Source organism: Staurois parvus, unplaced genomic scaffold, assembly GCF_062004578.1.
Source record: "Staurois parvus isolate SC_StPar_1 unplaced genomic scaffold, SC_StPar_1.0 ptg003235l, whole genome shotgun sequence".
Classification (NCBI taxonomy): Eukaryota; Metazoa; Chordata; class Amphibia; order Anura; family Ranidae; genus Staurois; species Staurois parvus.
Window position 1 is genome coordinate 17,501 of NW_028321031.1, and position 15,449 is coordinate 32,949.

Sequence of the window (15,449 nt, forward strand, 5' to 3'; positions counted from 1 at the left end):
ACACCCGACTGCCCTCTGCTACACCTAAATGGAGGGGCACAGATCCCCTTTCTTCATTATTATTTTTTTGTTTTTGTTTTTTTTCCTTGGATTGGAGGTAGTCGGGTGTAAACGGACACATTTACTCCCGCTGGTCCATAGTGGTGAACTGAGGGACCGATCAAGTCAACCTAAAAAAAAAAAAAAAAAGTAAATATGTTTTTTATTTTAAGATTTGTTGGAACCCTGAAGCAAAACGCCTTGCAGGGAGTAGTCCCAGGAGACACAGACGATGTGAATGTGGATCATCTTCAGCTGTTGCTTCTGATCTTCCATAACCTGTCCGATAGAGGACGCCAGACTATCCTTCTGCTATGTATTCAGACGCTGCAGGACCTGGCCAATAACCTGGAGTCTCAGCTGCCGGGCGTGCCTCTTCTCCTGGGGAGACTTCTGTTGGTCTTTGACTATCTCTTACACCAGTACTCCAAGCCTCCACTCTATCTATTTGAGCAGGTATGTACAGGAAAACCCCCTGACAGATTGACTTTCTGCCCATCTGTGTAATATTTTGTTATAGTGAACCTGAACTCATAAAGTGAAGATTTTTCATCTTAAAGTGAACATCTAGGTATGTAATTGTGCATAAGCAATACCCTATATAAGGGGTAGGCAACCTGCGGCTGTCCCGCTGTTGCAGGACTACAAGTTCCATCATGCCTCTGCAAGTCATAGCTGTAACTGTCAGTTTTGTATGTTGCAATGCCTCATGGGAAATGTAGTTCCACAACAGCTAGAGAGCCGCAGGTTGCCTACCCCTTCCCTATACAATCTGCATTTTGTTTAAAATACTTAATGAAAAATAGAACACTTTCTGTACCTAGCCACTCATGTCCTCCATCATAACTGTATATCTGCAGCGTCAGATCATCTGAGGCTGCCAGTCTCCCCAGATTTGGAGTGATATCTGGGGACGTCATCGCTGTGCTTCTCCCTGTTCTCCTTGCTGGAGAGGAAGTTGTACCTGAGGACCTGCAGTGCAAGGGTCTTCCTGCTTCTGCTCCATTCATTCTGTGTCTCTGTGCTTTCCTCAACCTCTCCTTTTTTTTGATCATCACCCCATCAGTCAGATCACTATATGGTGTGGGGGGATTTAACTGACACTGGGAAGCAAAGCCCTGCCTCTACCATAGCTGACTCAACACAGAGACCTCAGCAGCAGGCAGACCACAGGCAATACTGGTGACTAGTCTCTTTGCTCTCTGCACATTGGGCACAGCATGCAGGGTTCAGGTCCTCTTTTTAACTCTGTGTACACCAGAGTTCCTCCATTGGTTATTTGCAGTATCCATCAGCAACCTGTGATATTTTCTAGGTGCAGTTTAATCTGCTCACCCCTCCTCTTGGCTCTGGAGCTGCCCAGGATGGAAGCGGCCGTACTTCACCCCTCTACTTTGGCTTTAAGGAAGTGGAAGAAAACTGGACGAAACATTGCACATCAGGTGAGAAACATGTGCAAGTGCATGCTCTTCTGTTCTGAGTTTTAACCACTTCCCTCTGACATGGCACATATATGTGGCCTCTCGGTAAGTGTCCGCATATAGGCAGCCCTAGGTAAACGTGTAACTGTGCGAAGAGCGTGCTCCCTGTGCTCTCCCAGCGCAGTACAGAACAGGTACTGGCAAGCTCCCCATGCATACTTAGGGAGGTTTCCAATCGTGACTTCCAATCACAGCGGTCACATGATCAGAATGGTCTCCTCTGACTCCCAGCATTTAGATCCATTTAAAGGTCTGGAAGACATTGGCGAGAGGGGGTTAAACCTGTTGCCTTGTTTAGAAACAGATTTACTTTTTTTTTTTTTGTTTTTCTTTCCAGATAATGCCCCACAGCCCAGATTCTACAGCATCCTCTCTCAGGAGGCCTCTGAAGATGACCTGCATCGGCTGGATAGTGAGGTAAGATCATCCCTGAGTCATGAAAATTCCAGATAACACATTGGAAGAGCAGAACTACACCCCTAACCTGTGTGTGGATTCTGTCTTCTCAGGTTTGTGAAGTCCTCTTCTCACGAGCCTTGAAGTACGATGATTTGTACACGGCGCTGATTTCTCTACTGGCTGCTGGATCTCGCTTGGATACACTCAGACGAAATGAGAGTAAAAGTATCACAGCACTGGTGAGAGACGGAGAAACTTCCAAGATATCTTCCTAGAATGTTCAGTGTGAGAGATGTGTGGTAGCACTAGACTGATGGGAATAGAAATTTTGATTTTAATATGGTTTTAACCACCCATCCTGGTAAAGGCCCCTTGTCACACGGACGTTCTGATTGGGTCTGCCTGCCCGTTTTTCAAGTGGACCCGATCGGAACCACTATTCTCCTCTAAGGAGCGGTGGGTGTAAACGGATATGTGTCATTTACACCCGCCGACGTCCGATCCGCCAAGAAGAGACGGATGGGGATCCATTCCATTCATCAGATCGGATTGTATGGCAGTTGGATGGAAACGGACAGGCGGTCAGTTTCCATCTGAATGCCCATGGAGGACAGTGGGCTGTGTCCTGTCTGCAGCAGCGGAGCGGACACGGACCTGTCATCCTCTTGCTCAGCCGGGGATCAGCGAGGAGATCCCCCGCTGAGCAAGCTGATCCACTGACGGGTCCGCCCCGTGTTAAAGGGGCCTTAATGGGGAGAATACTGAACAGCGAACTGCACCATTGGTCACCCAAACTGGTATATTCTTCTTCTCTTATAGGCTTCTAAGCCTTGAAGAGGGGGTAGTATTGCGCCCCGAAAATGTTGTTTTTTCTCTTCTGAATGTCTGTTATGTGCAATAAAGATTTGCTGGACTCGCTAATCTGTTGTCCTTTTCACATATACAACTCCGGGATCCCCGAGGATACCTCTGCCCTCCTCTAAGTTTTGATTTGGCTTCCTACCTTGCATCCAACAACTGATCTATTGTCATTTCTTGCCCCTTTACCTGTAGTCTGCCTTTTGCATTTTATTTCTATTGCACTATATTGTTTAAAAAAAAAAAAAAGAAAATATTAAATATGAGGTGTAACTTTTCTTTCCTCAGGAGGCGTGTGCTCTTCAGTATCACTTCCTTATCCTGTGGAGGATTCTGGGAATCTTGCCACCTTCCAGGCACTACATGAAGCAGCTGTCACAGAATGTGTCTGGGCCCAGTGAGTGTGAAATCTTACACACCCTACGGTGGGCCTCGCGGCTCCGAATCCCCTCTTACCAGCTCTGGATTAAGGTATGGACCTTGGAGCTAACATTCGATTTCCTTCATATCAAGACTTCATTCTCTTTAGGCACGAGTGTCTCTTGGAAATGTAATCATTGATATTCGTTTCTGTTTTTAAGTCTGGGTTTATATTTTAGGATCATCTTGTGAAGCAAGGGATGAAGTTGGAGAGAGCAACTTCCCTGACCGAACAGACGTCAACCAAATGCAACTCCATCAAATATGACGTGGATGTGGCAGAAGAATACATCGCGCGGCAGGTGAGAGCGCTGCCATCAGTGTATCTCAATGTTTCTCTGCTCAGTACCTCCCGTTTTGGCGGAAATTTGACTCGCTCCCCTTTACCATCATGTCATAGTGCTTGTTGTTTGGCCCAGAGCTGTCACATGGTGCTGGAGTGACCATTGTTCCTGTGTATGCGCCAACTAGGATATACACAGGTCTTCTGTTCCTCGTTTCCAATGGCTGGCAGGGCACAGCTGGACCTGTTTATGGAAAAGGGCATTAAATTAAAGGATAAGTGCACTTTGGGGTACAAGTGTGCTTCTGCTTTTTGCCTCTTTCCCCTGACCTCGCCCAACACCCCCCTCCACTTATGCCAGAGCCACCAGACTGAGACATTGAGCTCCACAAGTCTCTCTCCCTAGGCCATGCTTGTGATTTACAGCCCAATAGACTACTATGGGGTCTTCTCTCTTTGTTTTCGGCCTTGGAACCCTGCCCCGTAGATGTCTGTGGGGCTGTAATGCGCATGCATCTCCAAGATAATGAGACTTGTGGTGCTGCCGGGTAAAAAGCCTTTATTGTAGAAGAAACCTAGCATGTCTCTTCAGCAGTAAAAAAAAATAAAAATCCGTCTCACAATTTATTTTCATTTTAAAGCCCCCAATGAACTTTTAACTTGACTGAGTCTTCTTGAATAGAATATAGATATTTGTAACCCTTCTGTTGCAGATCTCCACATACTGCAGCTCCAGCGGATACACATTTGAGCAGCTCCGGAAGGGGCCCAACCTGCAGTGCATTTATACTCTGGATGCTGTCATCTGCAAGGTGCAAGTGTCCCTGGATGAACATTTCTCCAAGCTATCCGCAGAGACCGACCCTCACAAATCCTCCCAAGTTGCCAAGAACCTCCTCCCAGCGTCATTACAGCTGCTTGATATGTATGCATCACTGACCCGCTGCTACTTGCTGCAGAGCCTGCCCGAGGAGGGCTCTGATGAGAAGAAGCTGCAGGGCTACGCTGCTGTTCTGGCCATCGGCTCCTCCCGCTGTAAAGCCAACACTCTGGGTATGATGGTCGGATGCTGGGGATGTAAAACGTTTCAGATTTTTTTTTTCACCAAAAAGCTCATTTGATGACTGAGGGTTTGTCAAATTTGCAGGGCCTGTGTTGATTCAGAATCTTCCAACTGCCGTACAGACCTTGTGTGAGTCTTGGAACAACATCCACACCAATGAGTTCCCCAGCATTGGGTCTTGGGTAAGTGAGAAGTTTGCATGTATATTATGAAATGCGATTCCTTGGAGAGGCAACACTCTGTCTCTGTAGACGTCTCCTATGGCGTATAGAAAGCTCAATGCGGTTGTTTATCGCACATCACGAAACACAGAGCCTCTTGTATGAAACCGCTGCGCAGACATAACCATCACCTTGGACACTAGCAAAAAAAACAAAAACCTTGCCTAATGGGGAGGGGTTATGCCTAGGAGGGGACTTCTGCCATTTTTTGCAATTTGCTGAAGGTGGCAGCATAACCCTATGGTAGTTGATATGAAGTTGCTCGGTGTTCTGTGATGTACTCCAAAGAGAGGATTGTACAGGTAAACAAAAGCCCCGTTTTTCTTTCTTTTAGCGCAATGCCTTTGCGAATGACACCATCCCGTCAGAGAGTTACATTGGCGCTGTCCAGGCGGCTCACCTAGGCACTCTGTGTAGTCCCAGTCTGTCTCTGGCTGCCTCACTCAAGCATGTCCTCCTGTCTCTGGTTCGCCTCACCGGGGACCTCATAGTGTGAGTTCTGCTGCGGCTGCTGATCACTGTTTTTTTATTGCAGTGTTGTTATTTGTGTCTAATATTCTCTACTCCAAATCATTGCAGTTGGTGCCCGGAGGACCTGAACTCCCGCCAGCTGACCCAATCACTGCTTCCTCTGCTTCTGGAGAGCAGCACGGAGAGTGTGGCAGAACTGTGCAGCACGTCCCTGGAGCGGGTACTCGGACCAGCTGAGTCAGATGAGTTCCTGTCCAAGGTGTACGAAAAGCTGATCACCGGATGTTACAATATCCTCGCCCATCACTCCGACCCATCCAGGTCAATTACGGCCTCTGATTTGCAAAAGTCAGCATGTGTCTCATTTAATCAGATTTCCCAGCACTTCTTATTATGTCTGTCTGAATGGACAGGAAGTTTTGGGGAGAGATGTGTGTCCTCAAAGGTGGCAAAGACTTCAGTAAAGATATAATCTACCCCACATGTTTTGGCTGGTGTTTGTGTTGTTTAATTACGATGACAACTGATTGACCGCACATTACTTTGTAGTGGGCTGGACGAGTCTATTCTGGAGGAGTGTTTGCAGTACCTGGAGAAGCAGTTGGAGACCAGCCAGGCACGGAAAGCAATGGAAGAATTCTTCACTGAGAGGTATGTAGACTGGTGACATTCGGGTAGACTCGGTGAACCTGGGAATATGTTTCTGATGGATACCAAAAGAAGACAGTGAGGCATTTTTGGTGGATATGGTGATGTATGGGGCTTATCCATGAGTGGCTGACATTTAAGGCTGTGGATGAGTGTTACCCGTATTACAGATCTGTATCAAGATAAATTATACCATCTAATTAGCCTTGTCCATGGGGTAACGCCATTTCCTTAGCAGAGATTATTTATTCAAGCTGATAGATTTCTGATCAAACTACAGGGCCTCTTTGTATGCCGTCACTTCATCTAAAACGGTATGGTATTTGATCTGGTCTGGTGTTCTTAACCATTTGGCTGTAAGGTAAATAATTGCCATGGTATCCAGTTATATTGTGTGCAGTACATTCCACCCCAATAGGCATTCTTTACAGCTGAGCATACATTTTTTTTTTTTTTTTTTATTTATATATTTGAATAAAAGTTACCGTATTTTTCGCCGTATAAGACGCACTCTTTCTTCCCCAAAACTGGGGGGGAAATGTCAGTGCATCTTATGGAGCGAATATGGAGCGGCCGGTCCGGTATTTCCACCGCGGCCGTGTCAGAATACCGGGCCGGCCGCTCAGCTCTGCAGCGGGACCTTACCTGTTCCTCTATCCAGCGGCGTGCTGTCTTCCCGGCTTCTGTAGTGTGGGCACTGGGCATGACAGCCGGGTGCTAAGTGCGCATGCGCAAGAAGCGGTGCTTTTTGTGAATGGTAAGGCGGTACCTGGGACACATGACCAATCCCAGAAGCCGCCGGACCAATCACAAAGCGCAAGTGCTTCTCGCTCATGCGCACTGGGCACCCGGCTGTCATGCCGAGCGCCATTACAGAAGCCGGGAAGACAGCGCGCGGCTGGATAGAGGAACAGGTAAGATCAAACAAAAACTCTGCGGAATTAAGAGCAGGTACCTGTCAAATTCAGGTACCCGCTCCCCCCCCCCCTCCCCAAAGGTCAGCAGTCATCTCCTGTACTGTCCGCAGTCTCTGGTCATCCCTGTACTGTGTCCGCAGTCTCTGGTCATCCCTGTGCTGTCCGCAGTCTCTGGTCATCCCTGTGCTGTCCGCAGTCTCTGGTCATCCCTGTGCTGTCCGCAGTCTCTGGTCATCCCTGTGCTGTCCGCAGTCTCTGGTCATCCCTGTGCTGTCCGCAGTCTCTGGTCATCCCTGTGCTGTCCGCAGTCTCTTGTCATCCCTGTGCTGTCCGCAGTCTCTGGTCATCCCTTTGCTGTCCGCAGTCTCTGGTCATCCCTTTGCTGTCCGCAGTCTCTGGTCATCCCTTTGCTGTCCGCAGTCTCTGGTCATCCCTGTGCTGTCCGCAGTCTCTGGTCATCCCTTTGCTGTCCGCAGTCTCTGGTCATCCCTGTGCTGTCCGCAGTCTCTGGTCATCCCTGTGCTGTCCGCAGTCTCTGGTCATCCCTGTGCTGTCCGCAGTCTCTGGTCATCCCTGTGCTGTCCGCAGTCTCTGGTCATCCCTGTGCTGTCCGCAGTCTCTGGTCATCCCTGTGCTGTCCGCAGTCTCTGGTCATCCCTGTGCTGTCCGCAGTCTCTGGTCATCCCTGTGCTGTCCGCAGTCTCTGGTCATCCCTGTGCTGTCCGCAGTCTCTGGTCATCCCTGTGCTGTCCGCAGTCTCTGGTCATCCCTGTGCTGTCCGCAGTCTCTGGTCATCCCTGTGCTGTCCGCAGTCTCTGGTCATCCCTGTGCTGTCCGCAGTCTCTGGTCATCCCTGTGCTGTCCGCAGTCTCTGGTCATCCCTGTGCTGTCCGCAGTCTCTGGTCATCCCTGTGCTGTCCGCAGTCTCTGGTCATCCCTGTGCTGTCCGCAGTCTCTGGTCATCCCTGTGCTGTCCGCAGTCTCTGGTCATCCCTGTGCTGTCCGCAGTCTCTGGTCATCCCTGTGCTGTCCGCAGTCTCTGGTCATCCCTGTGCTGTCCGCAGTCTCTGGTCATCCCTGTGCTGTCCGCAGTCTCTGGTCATCCCTGTGCTGTCCGCAGTCTCTGGTCATCCCTGTGCTGTCCGCAGTCTCTGGTCATCCCTGTGCTGTCCGCAGTCTCTGGTCATCCCTGTGCTGTCCGCAGTCTCTGGTCATCCCTTTGCTGTCCGCAGTCTCTGGTCATCCCTGTGCTGTCCGCAGTCTCTGGTCATCCCTGTGCTGTCCGCAGTCTCTGGTCATCCCTGTGCTGTCCGCAGTCTCTGGTCATCCCTGTGCTGTCCGCAGTCTCTGGTCATCCCTGTGCTGTCCGCAGTCTCTGGTCATCCCTGTGCTGTCCGCAGTCTCTGGTCATCCCTGTGCTGTCCGCAGTCTCTGGTCATCCCTGTGCTGTCCGCAGTCTCTGGTCATCCCTGTGCTGTCCGCAGTCTCTGGTCATCCCTGTGCTGTCCGCAGTCTCTGGTCATCCCTGTGCTGTCCGCAGTCTCTGGTCATCCCTGTGCTGTCCGCAGTCTCTGGTCATCCCTGTGCTGTCCGCAGTCTCTGGTCATCCCTGTGCTGTCCGCAGTCTCTGGTCATCCCTGTGCTGTCCGCAGTCTCTGGTCATCCCTGTGCTGTCCGCAGTCTCTGGTCATCCCTGTGCTGTCCGCAGTCTCTGGTCATCCCTGTGCTGTCCGCAGTCTCTGGTCATCCCTGTGCTGTCCGCAGTCTCTGGTCATCCCTGTGCTGTCCGCAGTCTCTGGTCATCTCCTGTACTGTGTCTGCAGTCCATTAGTTCAGAATTTTTTTTTCCTGTTTTCTGCCTCTAAAACCTAGGTGCGTCTTATACGGCGAAAAATACGGTATATATTTTAGATTCATCAATTGGCCAGATGATGCGTAGGGAAATCCTCGTCCAGTATAGATTTGTTATTTGCCAAAGATATGATTTACAATTAGGGCTTAGTTCAATAGTTTAACAAAAGAAGAAGCCAAGTTTCCTCTCATCATGACACCCACGTTTCCTAAAATGTCACATTGGGTCCTCTCTACTGAAAGGCCACTTCAGAAGACTTGACTCTTCATGTATTTTCATACTCCATGTTGTCTGGTATATCCAGTTTCCTTTTCATGCTGAAAGCCACATGACATATTTTATGCACTTCAGTACTCATCTTTATTTATTGCAGAGGAGAACTGGTACAAATCATGATGGCCACTGCAAACGAGGCTCTCTCCGCTAAGTTCTGCAACCGGGTTCTGAAGCTCTTCACAAAACTTTTCCAGCTCAGTAAGTGGTTTACGATTGGTGGTGTGGCAGAACAATAACTCGGGGTTTACAAGACTGTAGAGCAGCCATTCTCAATCAGCCAAGGTTCCATGGAACCCCAAGGTTTTTCACCAAGAATCTATACGCTGAATTCCCCCCAATATAATGGGACTTTGTCGGCAATAAAAGTACATTTAAAAAATATATTATGATCTTTATTACAATATCATAAAAGGTCTTATGTTTTTCTAAATTCCAGTCACACAAAATACATATTAAAATTAGAGTTGTTACATATTTCCAACGGTTTACATTGAAGACTGACATGTTTCGGAGACTTAAGCTCCTTCTTCAGGGTAACTCTGTATACATTGCAAAATGGATATACAAATAAAACTATTTAACCCCTTGACACTGAGCGCACGCAAATATGCGGCCTCTCGGCGTTTGGGCCTTGACGCCAAGCGGCCGCATATTTGTGGGCAATTAGAGAATACATATATGCTGGGAGCGCGCTCCCAGCACATATGTCCGTGACTCACGGAAAGGTCCCGGTCTCCCCTTTCGATTGGGACCTTTTCTGATCATGTGACAGCAAATCACGGCAGTCACATGACCCTAAAACCCCACCCGCCTCCTGGCTTCTGAAACTCTTAAAGGGCCGGGAGGCGCCGAGCCTAGTGGTTAAAGTCTGAACAAATACATTCTCCTGATCGCCACATCAAATACCAGAGTTTCACACTAGGTAGAGAGAAAAAGGAAAGGTCTCCTCGTCACATTGCAGCCCTATCAAGACGGACACCGAGATCACTCAAAGATTGCAAGGGGATGGATTCCAGCCGATTCCTTTCTGCTGACCCCCATTTAATTATATTGGAGGTTCCCTCAGACCTGAAAATTAGTTTAAGGGTTCCTCTGGGGTAAAGAGGTTGAGAAAAACTTCTGTAGATCTGTAAAACCCCGGAATTTGGAGAGCTGCACTTGAATTTTGCTTTCTCGCTTTATTATGGAGAAAGTGTGTCCATTCTGTCAATGAAGTGGAGAGCCACTGGAGTGTGGCCTGTGTTCAAGGTGGGGGGGATAAGGGGAGTGTGGGCCTGTGTTCAAAGTGGGGGCGATAGGTGAGTGTGGCCTGTGTTCAAAGTGGGAGGGCGGGGGAATAGGTAATTGTGGCCTGTGTTCAAAGTGGGAGGGCGGGGGAATAGGTAATTGTGGCCTGTGTTCAAGGTGGGTGGGGGGGATAGGTGAGTGTGGCCTGTGTTCAAGATGGGGGGGGTAGGCGAGTGTGGCCTGTGTTCAAGATGGGGGGGTAGGCGAGTGTGGCCTGTGTTCAAGGTGGGTGGGGGGGATAGGTGAGTGTGGCCTGTGTTCAAGATGGGGGGGTAGGCCAGTGTGGCCTGTGTTCAAGGTGGGGAGGTAGGCGAGTGTGGCCTGTGTTGAAGGGGGGGTTATAGGTGAGTGTGGCCTGTGTTCAAGATGGGGGGGGGGGGTAGGCGAGTGTGGCCTGTGTTCAATGTGTTCAATGTGTTCAATGTGTTCAATGTGTTCAATGTGTTCAAGGTGGGAGGTGGAGGTGAGTGTGGGCTGTATTCTTCCATTTTTAAGCCATTTCTTCTCTTGCCATAGCGGAGAAGAACCCGAGCCCCAGCCTGTTGCATCTCTGCGGTACGATCGCTCAGCTTGCTTGTGTGGAGCCCTCCCAGTTACAATCCTGGCTCGTTCGTATGACCACTCCGCCTCCAAAAGACTCTGACCAGGCTGAGATCGTCCAGGAGAACCGGCAGTTGCTGCAGCTACTCACAGCTTACATTGTGCGAGAGAACAGGTGAGACCACCCAGCCGCTCCAACCTCCTCCTGTATCTTCTGCCAGAGATTCTTCCATTCATATGTTTGATGTTTGTGCCTTGCAGCCAAGTCGGAGAAGGTGTGTGCACTGTGCTCCTCAGTACCCTCATCCCTATGGCCACTGAGCTGCTTGCCAATGGTGATGGCACTGGATTTCCAGAACTGATGGTTGTGATGGCTACCCTGGCAAGTGCCGGACAAGGCGCAGGTCATCTCCAGCTTCACTCTGCTGCTATGGACTGGCTGGCAAGATGGTGAGTGTTTTCAGTAGTTACACCATATGGCCAAAAGTGTTCGGCACTGGACCCTCGCACTGGACCCTCGCACTGGACCCTCGCACTGGACCCTCGCACTGGACCCTCGCACTGGACCCTCGCACTGGACCCTCGCACCTACATGAGCTTGTTAGCCAATTACGAAACTGGGCACAAATACATAGTTGACCCCCCCCCTTTACAGCTATAACTACTCCCCACTCTTTTGGGAAGGCTTTCCTCAAAATTTCAGATGGTGTCTGTGGGATCATATGTTCTATTGTGAGGTCAGGTTGTGTTGAATGAAAAGACTCATCATTCCAGATCATCCCAAGGGTGTTCAGTAGGGTGAGGTCAGGGCTCTGTACTGGCCATTTTGAGTTCCTCCACACAAAACTGGTCAAACCATGTCTTTATGGAGCTGCCTTTGTACACGGGGGGGCAGTCACTGGGGAACAGAAAAGTGTCTTCACAAAACTGTTGCCACAAGGCTGGAAGCCAACAACTTTCCAAAATGTTGTTCTATGTTCGAGTATTAACAGTATCCTTCCCTGGGGGCACCTGAACCCAATCATTTGGAAGGGAGTTCACGTAGTTTGTTCTAGAAGTGGATCAGGTCCGGACTCCGCCTATAACCCTTTTATATGTCTCTTTCAGCAAGAAATATCTGTCTCAAAAGAATGTGATCGAAAAGCTGAACAACAATGTCATGCAAGGAAAGGTAAATTACTCTACGTGTAGAGGGAGAATTGTAGAATTTCATGTCTGCTCAAAATCCGCTTGATAAAAGATACAGCCAGCCATTACCAGGAAAACACAGGGGTTTGGGGTAGTTTTATTTGCATCGGGACAAAATATAATTTACATTTTTTTTTTTTTGTAATTCTTTGTGTAGTCTACCCAGCCAGTAGATGGCAGTGTTGTCTCATTTCCACATCTTTACCATGCTTCCTTTTCAGCTCTGCTGGATGAAACCCTTGTTTACAGAACTTGCTTTACAACCGGCTGCCCACTGTGCATGCGTGAGCTGCACTGTGCTTCTGTGAATGGTCCTGCACTCTTCGGGGGGGGGGGGGTCAGGGTGGGTAGAGAGAGAGGAGAACCTCAGCTCGGACTGCCTAGCTGATCCAAGCGGAACTGGAAAACGGGTACCCCCCCCCCCCCCCCCCAAAAAAAATACATGCCAAATTAGGTAAAAGGGAGGGAAGGAGGACTGAAGTGGAACTTCCCCTTTTAGGGGAAAGCTGCACTTTAAGGTTTTAATCAGACAAATCGGAGCCCAAAGCATGCTTCTCTCCCGGGCTTTCTCTTCAGCTAAGCCATTGTGGTAAAAAAAAAAATAAAATAAATTTATGTATATATCTATGAAATTTGACCAAAACACATTAGGCCTCTTGCACACTGCAGCTTGAAAAAAGCTCAGCGGGGGTTGGGTGTTTTGTTTTTTTTTTTTCCCTTTATTTTAACCACTAGCCTACCGGGCACTTAAACCCCCTTCCTGCCCAGGCCAGTTTTCAACTTTCAGTGTTGGTATTTAATCGCTGCTGGATGTTTTATTTTTTGCACTATAAACAAAAAGAAAGAAGAAAAAAAATTTGGGACATGTTTGGCGAGTTAAAAAAGACTCACCAAAAACTCCTCTTCCTATTGAAATCAATGGAAAATACCTAAAAAAAAAAAAAAAAAAAAAAAAAAAAAAAGCCTCTGTGAAGCGTTTTTGGTGCAGTTTTTAAGTCATGTGCCCTTTAAAAACGCTCAGTGCAGCAAAAGCATGGTAAAAACGCCTATGCGTTTTTTGCTGTGTTTTGTGGAGGATCAGTGTGAAAGTAGCCCAAGGAGTTTTTGAAGCTTTTTTGCGTTTAAAAAAAAAAAAAAAAGCACCTGAAAAGCTCAAGAAAAATGCTTCCCTATGTATGTGAATGTATATCTGTGTATGCTTTCAAACTGAGGTGGTACGATCTAAAAACTTCTGCTTGCAGCATCTTTGGGGCATGTTTGGTGAGCCTCTTCCCATGTAAAATTTGGTGCAGTTTTTAGGTCACGTGTCCTTTAAAAATGCTCAGCGTGGTAAAAACGTCTATGCGTTTTTACTGTTTTTGTGGTGGATCTGTGTGAAAGTAGCTTAAATTTGACCATCTAATTCTGTGTAGAGGATCTGAAGAAGATCGTTCAGAATACAGGAGATGATGGCTAGCTTGGTGCTTGGATTTCTATCCATACCAGCTGTAGGAAGATGGAAATCTTGATTGCCGTTTTTATGACCTTTTTGTGTGATCATTTAGCACGTCACTGTCCTGGAGTGCACATGTCACATTGTCTCATACCTGGCCGATGTTACCAATGCCTTAAGCCACAGTGCCGGACAGGGGCACTGCCATGTGCCTGTGGATGGAGAGGAGCGAGCGATTGAGGTGGACTCAGACTGGGTGGAAGAGCTTGCAGTTGAAGAGGATGATTCACAAGCCGAAGACTCTGTAAGTTGCCAGTTCCAATGCTGCTCTGAGCAATGCCTGATCTGGGGGGAGAACATCTGAGGGTGGACAGAAATGACCGAATAGCAATGGTGTGCATCAACTCATGCTAAGCCAGGGAGATCTCCCCAATGAATACCCCCCCCCCCCCCAGCCCTGGTGCCCAGCTTGCTGCCCTTTGGTACCTGCAGACCAGTAGTGGAAGCATTCATTTGTAGCCTATGAGGGCTGTGATCACTAGCAGTCATATGTAGCATGTCCCCAGTCTCTGACTGTCTCCTATAATGTGTCTTCAGTCTCCCACCACACATGTATGTCTGCGGTCTGATCGTCTCCTCGAGGAATTCCCTGAGTCTTCTGGAGACTAATGAATATTATCTGCTGCTCTTTTGGAGGTGTCAGGGGCCACAGGTGACCCTATACCTTGTAAGTTGATGACAGATGCCCTACAGACACCAGAACACTGATCTTCAGCCCATGAGATCATCATTTTTCATGGCTGAAAAGTTTTAAGGCAGCTGATAGGGGAGAGTTTATGCTTCAAAAGGTTTATGTCCAGGTTATAAAATGTCGATCATTTCCGGATGGTTAGGAATAAACTAATGGCCGGACATACACGGGTCGAAATTCGACTGATTTTTTTGGTCTGAAAATTGGACCTAAAAATAATCAGCCGATTTTCATTCTCTTAGTGGGTCAATGGCACCGGCTGATTTCTCTGTTCCTCCCCTTTGCGTTGATCGGACATGTATCAAAATTTGTGAAAAACGACCGGTTTTCGACTCAGTGATGGTCAAATCGTACGATTGTTTTTACGAAAAGAATATGCGCCTGAGCCGTGACCTGGAAGGAACAGAAGTTTTGCCTGTTATATGGGGTGAACTTTATGACTCGGTCGGCCAATTTTCAAAATCATTGATGGCGCCATCGAATTTGTGAAGTGAATGGGAATACCACAAATAGCGCTCTCAACCCTCAAATACACTTAAATAAATTTAAAATTATATAACCAGTACATAAATAAATATAAATAAACATATAAAATAAATTAAATAAAAACAAAAACTGCCACCAGTTACCGAGTGATTTCCGTTTTCGGATGAAGAATCGTTTGGAATTCGACCCATGTATGGCCTGCATAAATCTGAGATTGATGACCATCTCTAATTTGGTCTTTTAAATATACAATTAAGTGTTTTGTTATATCTGCTAAAAGAGCGAGAACAGTTGATCCTGCCAGAAATCTTGTAAACTGATAAATTCTCATCCGTTGCATTGTTCCCAACTCTCTATGGACTATGGAACACCTCCCTCCTATGTTATGGAAAAGGAGGGAGGAAGAGGCATCCTGTGGTCTTGTTCTCTGGTGACAGCGCTGCTCCTCCATAGCTACAGTACATTTAGTGAATGTTGTCACCCTAGGACAGGAAGTGTGTTGCTGGCAGGATCACCAGGTGGAAGTAAAGGAAGAAGAAACCATGAAAACAAATGCGGCCCGCACATTCTAAAGGCTGATGAGCTGCAATGTGTTACGTTTTTGGTTTTAGAAAAGTTTTAAAAGTTGCTGTCAACAGTTTGTGTTCAGGCGGAGGACCCCTTTATATGTTAGTAGTTTGGAGAATAGAACGGCACAATGACGTCACTTACGTCCTTTTTTTTTTTTTTCATTTTCTGTACGATACAGGATGAAGATTCTCTGTGTAACAAGCTGTGTACCTTCACCATCACACAGAAAGAGTTCATGAATCAACACTGGTAAGTCCGTACCAATGC

General features: G+C 47.7%; 1 protein-coding gene across 1 annotated transcript in view; it reads left to right on the top strand.

The window, feature by feature from the left end:
• UBR4 (ubiquitin protein ligase E3 component n-recognin 4) overlaps nucleotides 1-15,449 on the top strand; it is a gene marked incomplete at its 3' end in the record, with an annotated part of 105,291 nt that overhangs the window by 17,494 nt on the left and 72,348 nt on the right. Inside the window, exons 16-32 of the mRNA XM_089667389.1 lie at nucleotides 213-495; nucleotides 1,355-1,481; nucleotides 1,858-1,937; nucleotides 2,030-2,158; nucleotides 3,066-3,248; nucleotides 3,377-3,499; nucleotides 4,194-4,533; nucleotides 4,628-4,725; nucleotides 5,099-5,256; nucleotides 5,344-5,556; nucleotides 5,785-5,886; nucleotides 9,026-9,126; nucleotides 10,732-10,930; nucleotides 11,017-11,205; nucleotides 11,863-11,926; nucleotides 13,488-13,679; nucleotides 15,361-15,431. Of these exons, the coding sequence (XP_089523515.1) occupies nucleotides 213-495; nucleotides 1,355-1,481; nucleotides 1,858-1,937; nucleotides 2,030-2,158; nucleotides 3,066-3,248; nucleotides 3,377-3,499; nucleotides 4,194-4,533; nucleotides 4,628-4,725; nucleotides 5,099-5,256; nucleotides 5,344-5,556; nucleotides 5,785-5,886; nucleotides 9,026-9,126; nucleotides 10,732-10,930; nucleotides 11,017-11,205; nucleotides 11,863-11,926; nucleotides 13,488-13,679; nucleotides 15,361-15,431 (2,652 nt within the window). The remainder of the gene's footprint in view (nucleotides 1-212; nucleotides 496-1,354; nucleotides 1,482-1,857; nucleotides 1,938-2,029; nucleotides 2,159-3,065; nucleotides 3,249-3,376; nucleotides 3,500-4,193; nucleotides 4,534-4,627; nucleotides 4,726-5,098; nucleotides 5,257-5,343; nucleotides 5,557-5,784; nucleotides 5,887-9,025; nucleotides 9,127-10,731; nucleotides 10,931-11,016; nucleotides 11,206-11,862; nucleotides 11,927-13,487; nucleotides 13,680-15,360; nucleotides 15,432-15,449) is intronic.